This window comes from Chelmon rostratus, chromosome 11 (genome assembly GCF_017976325.1).
Source record: "Chelmon rostratus isolate fCheRos1 chromosome 11, fCheRos1.pri, whole genome shotgun sequence".
In the NCBI taxonomy this organism is placed as follows: domain Eukaryota; kingdom Metazoa; phylum Chordata; class Actinopteri; order Chaetodontiformes; family Chaetodontidae; genus Chelmon; species Chelmon rostratus.
The window spans coordinates 4,926,640-4,941,368 of record NC_055668.1 but is presented as its reverse complement, the minus strand read 5'-3'; the positions used below and the strand labels follow the sequence as shown (position 1 = coordinate 4,941,368).

At 43.7% G+C, this 14,729-nt stretch overlaps 1 protein-coding gene across 1 annotated transcript in view; it reads left to right on the top strand.

The window, feature by feature from the left end:
• The window catches only part of thada (THADA armadillo repeat containing), a 94,366-nt gene that overhangs the window by 61,164 nt on the left and 18,473 nt on the right, over positions 1–14,729 (top strand). The window contains exons 30-32 of the mRNA XM_041947015.1: positions 965–1,068; positions 4,830–4,912; positions 12,868–13,247. Coding sequence (XP_041802949.1) covers positions 965–1,068; positions 4,830–4,912; positions 12,868–13,247 — 567 coding nt within the window. The remainder of the gene's footprint in view (positions 1–964; positions 1,069–4,829; positions 4,913–12,867; positions 13,248–14,729) is intronic.

Sequence of the window (14,729 nt, the reverse complement as noted above, 5' to 3'; positions counted from 1 at the left end):
AGTCACATATTTACGCCACAGGGGATAGAGGTCAAGTGACAGGGCGGATGGTTATCTATGGTGGGTAGCATGTTTCATGTGTGGTTAAAGGGTACTTCCCAGTGCCCAGCAGTTGTTTAGATTACTGTGCAGTATTAACATGCCTCTGGCTCTTTGACTCAACATCATGTCTTCAAACATGATTTGTTTTTTTTGTTGTTGATTTTGGAGAGACTCTGTTGAGAGTCACCCAGACTTAAATGTGAGCTTGTTTGAGGCTCAAACAAGAACTAACCAGAACAAAAACATGTACTCACGGACGAGGTACATACTCAGTTTCAGTGTGATTTCCAACTCCTGTCCACATACTACTAATACAAACTTGAAACTGACTTCAGGTTGATACAGACTCTGTTGGGTAAAACGTGTGTCCAGCTGGTTAAATGAAACTAGCCTCAGCCTGGTAAGGATTTTTTTTCCTCTCACAGACTGTGACAGACTGCCTTGTTTGTCCAGACTTTCTACAACTTCAAAATCAGACACATCCTCACACATCTCATTGCTCACATTACTCGCTGCTTAAATACATGACCTTTGCTGTGTGATGCAGTGCCACTGCTCATTTTCCCTCAAGAATAATAAGCCTGATGTTATATTTCCTAAAAATGTGCAAATGTGAATAAATATTGTTACTTTAAAATGCAATTGTGGAGTACAGGTAGTGTTGGCTGTGTGCCACGCAGCAAGAAATGGTCAGACATCTACTTTCTATACCCAGTCATCCTGTCCAGCCTGCTCGATACCAGACAAATCCTGAAGTGCCAGTCAATCGCAGGGAGAAATATAATGTAGACAGGCAAACATATTGATAACTGCTACCTTTTTAGAGGATTGCCACACAAAGCAACCTTTCAGTCTGACTGCGTCTCATCGCCATATCTATATGTATATATGAATTCAAGTGTGTGTATTTGTGTGTTTCCAGGTGCTGTTTCTGCTGCGCTCCTACCAGACTGACTCACACAGACCCCTGCCAGCAGGAAATGGCATCAACGCAGCCCTCTGTCAGCGCATGTGGCTCGCCTCTCGGTAATCCTAGACACACGCACACACACACACACACGCATGCACGCAGAGATAAGCATCCCTCCCGCTCTTCCAACTGGCTCTCCAGAAGAATAGCTCCTTGTCTCACCGTCCATCCCCTCCCTGACTGTGTCCGCTTCATGTCCTGCCCAGGCTTCCATTTCAAAGAGACCGCTTGCTGTCCCATCCGCAGCCCCCTCCTCCTCCTCCTCCTCCTCCTCTCCCCCCTCTACCTCTGGCCCTCTCACCCAAGATCGAGGCCTCAAGATGGGGCACAGATTACCTTGTGGGCCCCCTCCTGCCTGGCTGAGGTCAGGCCTGCGTCTCCAGTCTCTCCCCATGCTGCGGCCTACACCAGATAGCACAGGGTCGCTGGGTTAGCAACACTAGCCCCGCTAGCTCCGCTTGGTTACACTGATGAGCCTTTATTAAGATGACGAGGTGAATTCTTGCTCAGCAGAGCGCGCCCACCGCCTGTCCGTTTGATCATGCAGCACCGCAGAGCCCGGCGCCCAGATCTAAGGACAACACAGGTCAGAGGACCTCTGTTTTTGGAAAAAGAAAACCTCCTCTCTCTTCCAGAACACCACTAATTTGAAGCGGCCACCTTCCAAAAAGGATGGAATGCATTGTTCGTCTGCTCTGAGTCAGTGTTGGGTTTTGGCCTCACACCGTCTCTGCGTTGTGTCATTTTGGACTTTTTCTGGCTCCAGAGGGTGTCAATGCTTTAAAGATGACTGCAGACACTCATGTAGCTCGCTACAGTTGACTTTGGCTTTGTGGTGGTACATGAGGCCCAGTACCAACCTATTAGAACCTCTCCAGTGTATTGTTTGGATTGTGATCTAATGATTCATCTTCTTACAGCCTCTTTTACAATGTTACCTCACATTCATGCACACATAAACACAGTCAGCCCACTTCACAGGACTCATCCCTGCCCAAATCTGTTCTCACTTAAGCCACACATACATACACACACACACACACACCCCTCTCTCTTCCCATGCTCCATCATGTGTATTGTGTATGTGTGTGTGAAGTGTGTAGAGGATTTTGTGTGGGGGCGTGTGGCTTATTAATATCTGAGTGATGAAAACGTGACATCAAGCTCACACACTGTATCCCTTGTTTTCACACACACACTTGTGGGCTTTCACAGCGCTGTGGTCATACCCTGGATTGAACACACACACACACACACACACACACACTTCACACTGCCCACGCATGCTGCTTCACTTACACACAAGCCATAGGCAGATATAGCACATTTATGTCAGCCCTCACAAATAACATAACAGTAATCATTCTATAATACATGGTGACTGATGTGAGACCAGAGTCTGGGGCTACACTGTAAATCAATTATTGTGCGTCTATGAAGAGGGAAGAAATAATTACAATTGGTTCCTCTTTTCAAGCCTTCGCTTGTTTATTTGTGTATAAACTGTATGAGAATTAATCACATCTGCAATCGTACAGCTGCAGGCGTCTCATGTGATGCTCTCACACATTAAGGGTTTAGGCTTTAAGGACTCACCAAAAATGAAAACACACACAAACAAACATCACTGTCCTATTATGCCTCTTCTCCTGCGAGCTGTTGGCCCAGAAATACAGCGACTTCTTGTTTTAGAGGCTGACATTTAAATGACTCTCGCACACACAGGAACAGGAAGAACTAATAGGAATAATGCTGAAACAACAAGCCAATCAATTGATGATTTTGATTTTAGATTATTTAACTTTTGTATTCATTTCATCTTTAATGAACAAGAGATGTCTCATTCAGATGCAAAATCCTTTTTTTCCAAGGGTCCTGCCAAAAATAGACCTGTAACAATAAATGACAGACAATTATAAATTATTATTAAAATTATAATAAATTAAAATTAAAATATCCTACAAAACCAGAACTAAACAAAAATGCTATCATAAAATCATTCAATAAGTTTCAAATACCATCATGTAAAAGATTTCATCTTCGAAAAAACCTTAATGACCCCTTAAAACGACCCAAGAGCTAAAACCATAAGAATAACTGCGACCATCTGAACCACTGAATGGCACTTTTTACCATTAGCATTTATAACATATATATATTTATATACGTGTATATATGTACATATATAAATATATATGTCCAATTTATGTTCCAAAAGCTTACTGATATGTGTGTATAAATGGTATATATATATATATATATATATATATATATATATATATATATGTATGTATGCATGCTTCGATCATTTTTTTCACTATTTTCTGGCATTTTGTGGACTCAGTGATTGGTCAGTTCAACATAAATAATAAACAAGTCACTTAATTACTATAAGAAAATAATCCAGGACGGTTTGGCTGCTTCCAGAATCGGACTTGTCCGGTGGTCAGCGATGAGCCAGATCACAAGTCTGCACAATAGGCCTTCTTTCATTTTTAATAAATAATATAATGAAGTATGCCTGAATTCCATTTAGCTGCTTCAGTTCCAGTGTCCTGGTACGACTGTCATGGCTTAAGTAGTTATTATTAACACCCCTGCTTCTTCTGCTATCACAAGTTCAAGTTTGAGCTGACACAGTCTGTAGACTTTGGAGTGGGGACTGTCAAGTATGCACAGCTTTGAATTAACACTGAGAGGTGTTTCTGATATTACACTATGTCCCATCCATTAATATCAATGAGGGCAGAGTCAGTAAGCTCTCTGTATTATACAGTTCAACAGCTGAACAAACTGCATCCTCCAGAATGGCTGTATGTGAATCAACCCGTCCCTGAAGCAGTTTCAGCAAAAACATTAGGCCCTTCATGAAGGGAGGACTTATTTATTAGTTCTAGCTACATGAAACCAATTAACTGGCAACTGCACGTGGAAACAATTATTTGCAAATTTGCAATTATTTGTGATATTTTGTGTATTTTAATAAGTTTACATCATTCAGCTCATAAATTGTTAACCTGACACTTTAAAGTATATTTTGTTTCTAGCTTGTCTCTCCATTTGTGGTATTTTGTGTATTTTAGTATGTTTTGTGAGATGGATTTATTTGTATGCCAACTCACCTCAACACCAATGTCTGAAGTGGAAACATAGACCTTAGACATACAAATGGGTGAAAAATGAAAATCGTACAATGCGCCCCTGGTTGCACATAAACACACCTTGTATTCCATACATCTAGAGTTAGGAAATCTTCTCTTGTTTTTACTCAGATTGCACAGAAAAAACTGGATGTTAAAAATAGTGAATTTCATGTCATATATAATCCAATACATAAAACCTGTGTTTGAAAGCTCTTCAAAAAAGCTGGTAAGTGTGGCTTGAGTTAAAAAGATTTTGTCTGAGGTCAAGAATAATCATTCACGCAGATAAAGCTCCCCATTCTACCGTCACACAGGCAACTGATGAGGACCGGGGGCATGACATCAGCCACGGAGATCACATTTCTATTCGCCAAATCATGAAGATCAAAGCTAAAGTTTCATTGAATTACAAATATCCAGTGGCCCAGTTCAGTAAAATCTCCATCTCTGATTTTACTAAGACTGGAGGCTGCAGTTTTATCTCTTTAACTCGAGGTGGTTCAGGAACATTTAAGGGGAGCGTTCGCTATAAAAGGTTCTTGAGAACAAATTTAGTGTGACTTTCTGAGATCAAACTGATTCTCATCAGTTCTCTGTGCCACATCAGAGGCAAAGCTGATTATCCAAGGTTCATCAGAGGAACATCCTTTGTGCTTTTCTCCCTCTCCATTCAGACAGAATAGCTGCGTGGTGACCAGAGGAGCCTTTCTGGATGTGTTGGTGTGCCTGTGTGGGCCCAAGATCAGTCTTCTTGGTGGTGAGTAGTTACTGTGGGGTCGCTGCATTTCAGTCACCTTTTAATGAGGGACTATCGAGGATCCCAGCACCCACGTGGTGACGTGCGTTTGTGTCACATGGTTACACAAGCTTCCACAACTACACTGTAGGCAGCCTAGACAGATGGCTGAAGATCGCTATCCTGACCATTCAAGATGAGCAGTTGGATCAAACTGTAGTTTTGAATACATGCTGAAAATCACATATCTCCTATCATAAAATCCTGCGATTGGTCTGTTTTACTTTCACATCACAGACAGACTGCACCATGGTCCACCTGGAAGCAGACTTAGACCCTCCTTCTCAGGCGGCCTCAGTCCGGTTGTTTAGTCTGCACCAGATTTCAGCTGACATTTCTTACCGAGCCCAAACAAACCGAACCAACAGGCAAACACACCAGAGTTCATTTGGTCAGCACCAAACAGGCGTGAAAGAGCCCAGAGACATGTAATATTTCTAGTCTGTTTTTTTTCTGCCATCACATTGAAGAACTAAATATTGCTTTGATTTTGAGAACAATAAACAGCTGCTTTCAACACGAAATTCTCACAAAGCTGGACATTAGACCAGACACTCCGATTTTTGCCTAAATATGGCTGAATGCATTACTTCTGTCTCGCATCTCTGTTCAGCATTTGACATGTAGCCTTGCTCGTGTGTTGGTCGGGAGAGTTGTGCTGTCCTAGCTCACTATATATGTGGCCTGACAAACCTTCCTCTGGCTAAGGTGTTGGTCTGAGTCCTGACTACAGGCAGTTACGACCTCTAAACAAAAAGCAGTGTTGTTCATGAATGAATAAATATTACCACTGCTGGATATTGATTTCATCCCCCAACTCTGGATTGATGACAGTTACACTTCAAGCTGCACAGCATTTTTAAAATATTTCTTAAAATATCTTTCTGTACTGAAATTAAGTACAGTTAAGTAGAAATTTCACCAGTTAAGAATTGATTCATTTATTAATAATATAATGACTACTTAATAATGACTGTATTTGTTTTCTTCAATTAGTAAATTTGACTGTGTATTGCAGTCTCATATGAACGTGGCTTTGGGTTTGTTCTCACCCTTGTCTTCTTCTTGATTGTGATTTAGATGCTCTTTTGCTGATGCCAGCCAGTTGCTGGGGAGTTTATCAGCTCAGTAAACAGCAACTGTGTGCCCTCCATTTGCTGTGAAGTTATACTTCTGAACAGACAACCCTGCAACGTCTGCTGGCGAGGCTGTCCACTGCGCTCTCCATTTAGACTGATTGTTGACAGAAGTCAGCCTCATGTCGCGGGTAGTTCAGAGGAGCCCCCTGAGGTGTGTGTGTGTGTGTGCCTCTGTGTACGTGGTGCGGTTGTGCGCACATGTGCGCAGGCCGGTGGGGGTCTCCGCAGTGGAGGAATGTGAAACTGAAGGCGAGCGATCTCTGACAGATGGTGGGATCGCGCCTATGACCCAGTTTATGTTGGAGTGCTGTACAGAGAGGGAAAAAAGAGAGAGGCGGGGGAGGCACTTATGTTTTCGGTCGGCCATGTGCTGAACACATGTTCGTCTTGACAGTGGAAATACCGAGGATTTCTCAAAACAAGCCTACAGATCGAGGACCCGGCCTGGCCCGACTTGGCTCTCCTCCTTACATAACTAAATAAGCTCCCTCTAGCTTACACACCTCTAATGCCTCTCTATTATTATCATAAGTCTGTCTTTGGCTTCATTTCTCAACCTCTCTGTGGTGGTGTGTGAGTCCTCCATTGCTCTGTCTTTCTCCCTCTTATTTCCAATCCCTCACCCTTTTCCTCTTGTGTAATTGCAAATTTTCAGACAAATCAGATGTTGAGTTAAAGAGCCACAGGTTGGGTAAGTTCACATGAAAGCAGCAGGCTCTTAAGAGGGCCTGGCACCAGGGGCAGAGGGGTGAACAATTGGCTTTTTCAATATTGCTTCTCTTTTTTCCCCCGTTTAACTGGCACCCTGTATTAAGTTGGAACTTTGCTTTTACCAGCCAGTTCCTCTCGGCTCTGAACACAGGTCTTTGTGCGTGTGTGCGCTCGTGTGTGTTCGCACACATTTCTCTGCCCTGGCCCTTTGATCCGTGCAGACTCATAAAAAAGCCCCCACTGTCCATTGCTTCATCTCAACCTCCGCCAGTCCTCTGTTTCACGCTTCCAGCCGTGCCAGTAAAAAGAGCTGAAAGGTTTGGTGAGAGGAAGGTAGCGGAAAGTAGGAGAAAGGTGACACAAATAAGTCGTGTTTCCATCAGCGTATTTGTGTGCGCATTTTGTAGAACAAGGCCTGATTTTGTCTGTCATTTCTCACAGCGTAGTTGCATTAGGAGGAAACGTCTTCATGGCCTTTGCTGCGGCCATTAACGCTCCCAGCGTTCGCACATGTGTGGCATGTCAGTGTTGTATTAAGAAAGGCTTGAAAATATCCAAACCTATCCTTTAAATTCAATCTGTCTCATAAAAAAGCACGTTACCATAATTAGACTTCTGGCAACTTTAGCACAAGAGATTGATGTTCATCTCTGACATCTTGGTAAGCCATGTAGTGCCATATTTGGACACTCGTACCCATTTAACTTTGGGCTTTTTTTTGGGCGGAATTATGCACCAACCGCTGCAAGAGAAGAAGTTTGTATTCCTCCTCCTTCCATGAAATACTACAGTCCACACGTTACACCCTTTACAACCTCGGGACCCCCAAAAGGGTTGCAAAAGATGTCCAATACATCCCATTTCTGCCTAAAAATGATTCAGTTTTTTCTTTCTCAATACATGCTGAGTGGTTTGACATTATCAGATCCACAGGAAACCTGTCAGCGACTGAAACGCAGACATATCAGAAGAAAGTACTGAGTATTTATAGAGGGTCGTATTGATGTTGATGTAGCATTAATAATTTGACGCAATAGAGAGCAGAGCTTCACTCTGGAGTTTTTCATTTGCACTTTATTGTCACTCCTGTCGATGCACTGCTTTTCTCATATAGCTTTTGGCCGACAATCTGCAGTATTATTTAACAGTAATGTGGCCAGTAAAGCAGTAAAACTTCCTCATGAATTTAGGAATCTAACAGCTACTGTGGGTGACAGACAAGGTCGTCATTTTCTAGCTTGCTTTTATTTATATCACACTTTTAGGACAACGAGCAACCCATAAACACACCCGTATGTATATCTAGGGACCGGGCTTTTAGGGTAAATTAGAGGGAGGGACCTCAGCAAATTGTAAAGCTCCATCATCATGAGAAGGAGGTCAGCTCTCTCACATTGTCACACACACACACACACACACACACACACACACGTAGCGTCTGGGGTTTGTTTTTCACAGTTTGGGTAATGATGGTGGAAACTGATGTGAAATCCAGCTGCGTGCTTGCATGGGAGAGCATGTGGAAGTGTCTCGCCAAAGTTCTAGCTTGACACAGGGAAGCTCCTTCGCTGCCAGCTTTAAGTGGGCTATGGACAGGGCTAATGGAGAGCCAGTGAGCTTACTGGCACACACCGCGCACACACACACACACACACACACACACACACACACACACACACACACACACACACTTACATCTAAGTACAAATCCAGTTTTTGTGGTACATCAGTACAAATCAAACTCTTCATTTACTTAATATGACACACAAGCACACTTACATATAGCAGCATCATCAGTGCTCAAGCGTTGCGCAACATGCTGGAACATCACACATGGTCTTTCACTGTGCGTCTGAATGTGTCCCAGTGACACCTCTTTAAAAGCATGGTGTTAAAAGGTTGGTGTTACTGGAGTGGACTTGGCTGGTCAGTCACAGTTTAGTTTGGATTATGAAGTGTTCTCTGGACCAACGCTGACGGTCCTCCATCCAAACGTGGTTCAGGACCCATCTTACCCTAAACTACCAACTGTAAGGTCGGGCCAGGTTTGTTTAAGCCAGATGTCGCGGTTGCATTTAGTTTAAATATTTGACCTGTGCTGTAAAGCAGGCCAACACATGTGTTCCTCTCCCCTGCTCCACATAAACTTACACAGGTTAGCTCAAATATGCCCCGAACATATAACCCACACGTGATATGGATCTAGTTCTGTAAAGCATGACTTTATGGAGAGTGTTTTCATTTTCCCACATGTTTGGTGGGTCATCTTCACAGACCTCCAGAGTTCTGCAGTTCAACAACTGTATGTCCACTTTGTACGTCTGTAACACGATGTTATGGCTGGTTGTTTCAAGTCTCAGGTTTCTTCACTAAAGCACAACAACTGCATGGTGGAAATGAGCAGAACCACAGACCAAAACCAAGCCTGACTTCTTTCCATGTAGTGATTCCAGGAAGGTTGCAGAGTGACCCTGATGCATATTTCTGTATGTACTCTACAGAAGTGGTATGGCTAGCAGTGACACTGGATCACACGTATCAGTTTCCCTCTTCTCTCACTTTGTGGGGCTAAAAATGTTCCCTGTACATTGCCACACATCCCTCGAGACATGAATGTGACTATCGACCATAAAATGTAAACTGATTATTCAAAGAAAATCAAATGAATAAATTATTTAATGAATCGCTCTTTAATCATAAATCGGTTCAGTTATAATAATCAGATTAAATGATTTGATGACAGCTCTGTGAGACACGGTGTTTTAGCTAAATGCTCCCATCAACATGCTAACATGCTGATGTTAAGAAGGTATAACATTCACCATGTTCACCATCTGAGTTTAGTGTTATAGCATTAGCATATTATTATTATTATTATTAGCATTTGCTAAAACACAAAGTACAGCTGAGGCTGATGGGAATATAATTGGTTTGCCAGCTATTTGGACATAAACCAAAGCAAAGTTGATTGATTAGTCAATTAGTCGATTAACAGAAAATTACTTTGACATTTGAATTTTGACTATTGGTAATAGATTTCCTGTTTTTCTTTGTTTGACCTGATGGTAAATTGAATATTTTTGAGTCTTGGACAAAACAAACAATTTTACGATGTCGCCTGGGCTTTGGAAAAGTAGGATTTCCATTATTCATGGAAGTGATTAGTGGTGATTGATGACCAGCTGACCTGGCCATCCACAGAGCCACATTAGCGCAGCTGAAATTTCCCCTCTTCAACCTCAGACTTGGTTTTGGCTCCGTCTTTAGTAGTTTTATATATCTCTGAAACAGCATTTAGACCAGCACACGTAAACTCTCCTCTGAGACCTGCACCTACACTAACATTTATTAACACACCAGTCTGAATGATCTCAGTGCTTTGCTCACATTGTAATCCACTGAGCCAGGCCTCATCCCAAAATATCAAGTAGTAATCACAAGTTAATGGAGTCTGGACGCAGCCCAGCTGCAGGTTTGCACACGAGCAGCATGAAGAGACACAAGTGTCGTAGACACAGATTGAAATAAACACAGCTGTGGGAGAACAATGACTGTTTATGATCAGACATGAAAAATCACATTGAAATGGCCCTCACAGGAACGCCTTTCATTTGCGGAGGGAATGCCTGACTACTCCCCCTCCTCCGCACACTCTATTTTAATAAAGGCCATCATAAAAAAACAGCTCCGCATCCTGACTAATGATGTTTTTCCTCTTTCTTTCTTACTCTCTTATTTCCCCTGTATTTGCTCTGTTTCTTCTCTTTCCTTCAGTTTTTGTTTTCTTCCTTTCGTTCTGCCTTTCTCTTTCTCTCTGTCTTTAATGACTGCATTTGGAGTCAGTTGAAAGAAAGTATTTGGGCCTCCTTGCTACTTGATTTGCTTCCCTTTAATGTTGGTTTAGGCTCTGGTGGGTGTGTGATGGTTTTGTGTATTTTTGTGTGAGAGTCAGGTATAAATCAGGACTGCTGCATTACAGTTGAACGTATCAGTGACAAGCTAATGGTAGCATGTTGTTTCTACAGCTCTTAGACACACACACACACACACACACACACACACACACACACACACACACACACACCATGTGTCTCTGTAGTCCACCATGACAGACAGCCGTTTTCTCTCTGACACGCTCACATTCTGCTTCAGTCATCCTCCTCTCTCCGCTCCCTTCATCATCGTTGTCAATACTGTGCCCCTACCCCCCATTAAAAACCATTAGAGTATGCCTATTTGGCCCAGGACCCCCCTTTGAGGATCAGGTTCCATAGTAACCTGGCCCGTCTCCACGGTAACCTGGCCCATCTCTGGAGGAATGCGGCATTTCCCGCTCTTTTGTCAGGCCACGTTTTGAGTGGCGCAGCAGGGCCAGATTGAGTTGCACTGGGTTTCATAAGCTTTCTGTGTGCGTGTGTGTGTGTGCGTGTGTGCATGGTGTGCATGTGTGTGTGTTAAACTAATTGAGTTGGCTGTCAAAGCAGGGTCTGTGTGGAGTCTTGGAGCGGTACTGTAGGGAGGAGCACAGCTTTAGAATGGCATTGGGTTACTCTATAGTTGCCCTGCCTCAGGATTATACTTATATTTCAGAGGAAGTGTGTGTGTGTGTGTGTGTGTGTGTGTGTGTATGTGTGTGTGTGTGTGTGTGTGTGTGTGTGTGTGAGAGAGCGCGCACATGTGTGTTTATTTGCGTGTCCATCACTCCCCAATGGAGTATGTTCACAGGTGGCTGGGTTGGCACAGCCATGGGCATTTCCAAACAGACACTGACGCAGCCTTTCCTATAAAAGTCAAAATAGAAAGGAACAGAGGACACTGGCTTCTTCAGGCCGGCCTGTTGTCTGCATCTGTTTGCTTCACAAAGGACCGTGTGTGTTTGTTTAGCTCGCAGAGAAATCGGACTGGATACATCTGCAGACATGAACACACTGGGAATATTTCAGTAAACTAAGATGCTGCAGTTTTAGATTTCATGGCGAGGCATAATAGAGTCAAGATAAAACTGTATTAATCCTCAGAGACGATTCAGCTTCAGGAGGATTCAGAGAAAATCAGTGATTTTTCAGTTTTCTTTTGTAAAAAGAACAGGAAGCAGCGCAGTTTAAGCATCACGTATCTGTTAAGGTAATGGCTTTTTGGCACTCAAACATAGTTCTCCATTACATACAGTAACTGCTGCATAACGTCTTCATTCAAACGTGATGGCAGCATTGTGGGTAGAGCTGCTCCAGCAGCTATTTGGCAGCTGGTGCGTGAGAGGTAGTTCTGCCACTGCTGTAGGAAAGTAATGATTTAAAGTAAGAAGAGCGCTTTCATCAGTGACGGGCTTTCAATGTCCGTTCATCTCCGTGGCTTGATTGATAGTCATGGTGATCATGAGGGAGGGTTCCCCTGCAATCAGTTGTATAGATCTCCCCGTCAATTCAATTCAGTGTCATTACTTATTTTATAGAATGTGGGATTCTGCTGCCTCTGATAGTGCCTAAGCACAGTTAACTTTCCCCCGTCTCTCCCTCTGCCCGCTTTTCCTGTCATCTCTCTACTCTCACCTCTCTAAGAAAGGCGTACAGTGTCCAAAAAGGAGGAAAGTAAGAAAAAAAAAAAGAGAAATGATGCTGATATAAAAAATGCATGACAACCCATTTTTATAGGCTGATATGATCAGACTGCTCCTCGACAACATAATGAATGAACTTTGGCTGATTCACTGTATTTCTTGGTTTATTCCAGTGCTTTTACTTGATTTGTAGATAAATGTTGCTGCTCTATATTAAATGACAGATTTATGGCATGATCTCTGTACAACCTTCTCCTGCTGTAGCCTTACGTTAACGTGATGGCATTCTGTTCATATGAGCCAGAGTGGAAGTGTTAAGGAAATGCTACACCTCTAAACTACTATCAGCAGGGGAATAACATGACCGATATTGATGCACAGCGGTGTCTCTTGAAATGAGCCTTGATGTAGACAGGAGATTTTTAAAGAGCCATTATGTTTGTGTTGCCATGATCAGTGTGTCCTCGTCCTGTGTTGTCGTCTAACGTGAAGACTCATGTGTTTGTCAGATTCAGAAGTCAGTGATCTCCGTCAGGAAGCTCTGTCCGTCCTCATGGCCTCAGACCTCCTCTCCTCCGACACTTCCTCTGCCACCCTGGGGCCCGGCAGCACCCAGTACCTGCTCAGCCTGGCCCGGGTGGCCCTCAGCGCCAGCGTGGAGATCCCCGAGCTGTGGGGGGGCCCTCAGCTCACGAGCCGGCTCCTGAATTGTCTGCTGCGGTGCCCACAGTACGAGGTGAGGGACCTGGCCCTGGAGGGGGTCCTGAGGAGGCTGCAGGAGGAGGAAGAGGAGGAGGAAAAGAAGAGACCTCAGTGGCTGGATGAGACCACCCTGTCTAACCTGACCAGCCTTGCTCTTCACGAGACACACCCCCAGTGTCTGGCCAAGGTGAGACCACACACACAAGAGGTGCATTTGTTTGTTGTGTGTTTGTTGAGAGCCTGTATATGTGTCTGGCTGTTTTATGGACATGAGTGTGTGTGTGTGTGTGTCTCTATAATCCCTTGTGTAAGTCTGTGACAGGCCATAAGCAGCATAATTTCAGACTCCTGTCATCACACAATGATGAGTCCTTACCAAAAAATATGTTTTTCCTATTCATCACAGTTTTTACAGAGCCACGGGGACATTCGCTGCAAATTGATTAAATGTCCAAATCCATCTCGCAGAGGCTTGCGTGAGAGGCTAATCGGCCGCAGGGGGACACGCCAAGCACACTGGCAGCGAGCTGACTGGCTTACTCTCAGTCTAACTGACACACACTCATGAGAGGTTTTGTAGGCTTCCACTCTAACAAGTTTTGGAGGAGAAAATGCAGCCTATTTCCTGTTTGGGGACAGAAGCTCTTATTTCAATGTGATCATAAAGCGAGGACAGGCAGCCAGCAGATATGCTCTGTCCTGCTCTGTTACCCGTCCAGAGCTGACATGACTCAGCACTGCTGGGACAGACTGGCTGCATGTGTGTTTGCATGCAGCTGCAGACACGTGTGTGTTTTTATGTGTGCGGCGTTTTACCTTTTGGAGGGATCGCTGTGTATGTGTGCGTTTGGCTGTGCATTCTTCGCCAGGCACTGCTTTACAGGCCAGCCGTTAATGTTTAAAGTGTCGGCCTTGTTAAGTGGAGCCTCCCCTGCGCCAAGGACAAGCCAACCCAACGGGCCAGTTTCCATAGCTCTCCCTGGACTCCAGTGAAGCATGCTGGGAGAGGAGAAGGAGCAGCAGTCGACCAAGGACATAGTGTTGGTCTGCCATTCAATCCAGCGATGATGCTTCCAAAGTCTGAAGAGAGCTATCCTGTCGTCTTCAGTCATTATTCATAACACATGTGTTAAAGGAATCTGCTGCATTTGAGGGCTCATAGGAAGACAGACGATAGCCTGCACGGCCCTAAAAGTATGACTCCTCACATTCTCAAACTTTACACAGTATTCAGTGCATATCAACGAGGCAAAGGTAAAAATGCGTATTCAGCACCATTTCAGGTTAGTTTGTAGGGTATCTTGAGTTTGTGTACTTTAATCTAAATTGCAAAATTTCCATCTCCACTTGCTAGAGAAACACAGAGGCAATCCCTTTAGTCCATGTCAGCAAGTGCCTACTGGTTGTGTGACATGTTTCCAGCCACTTATGCAAATACATGGAGATGCTTTGTTGGTTTTATTTTATTTCCCCAACCAGTAAAGAATGTTTAAGAAGGATCAGGTATTACTATAAGTGTGCATCAATCGGGCCTGAACTTAACTGTTAGTTGTCTTGTTTTTGACCTGGGACCAGCTTGTCTACTACCTGGTGGCATATGATGGTGCACTTTAGTACTCAAGACAGACCCATGAAATCAAAGGTTAACAAATGGAAAGTGCTTCTGGAC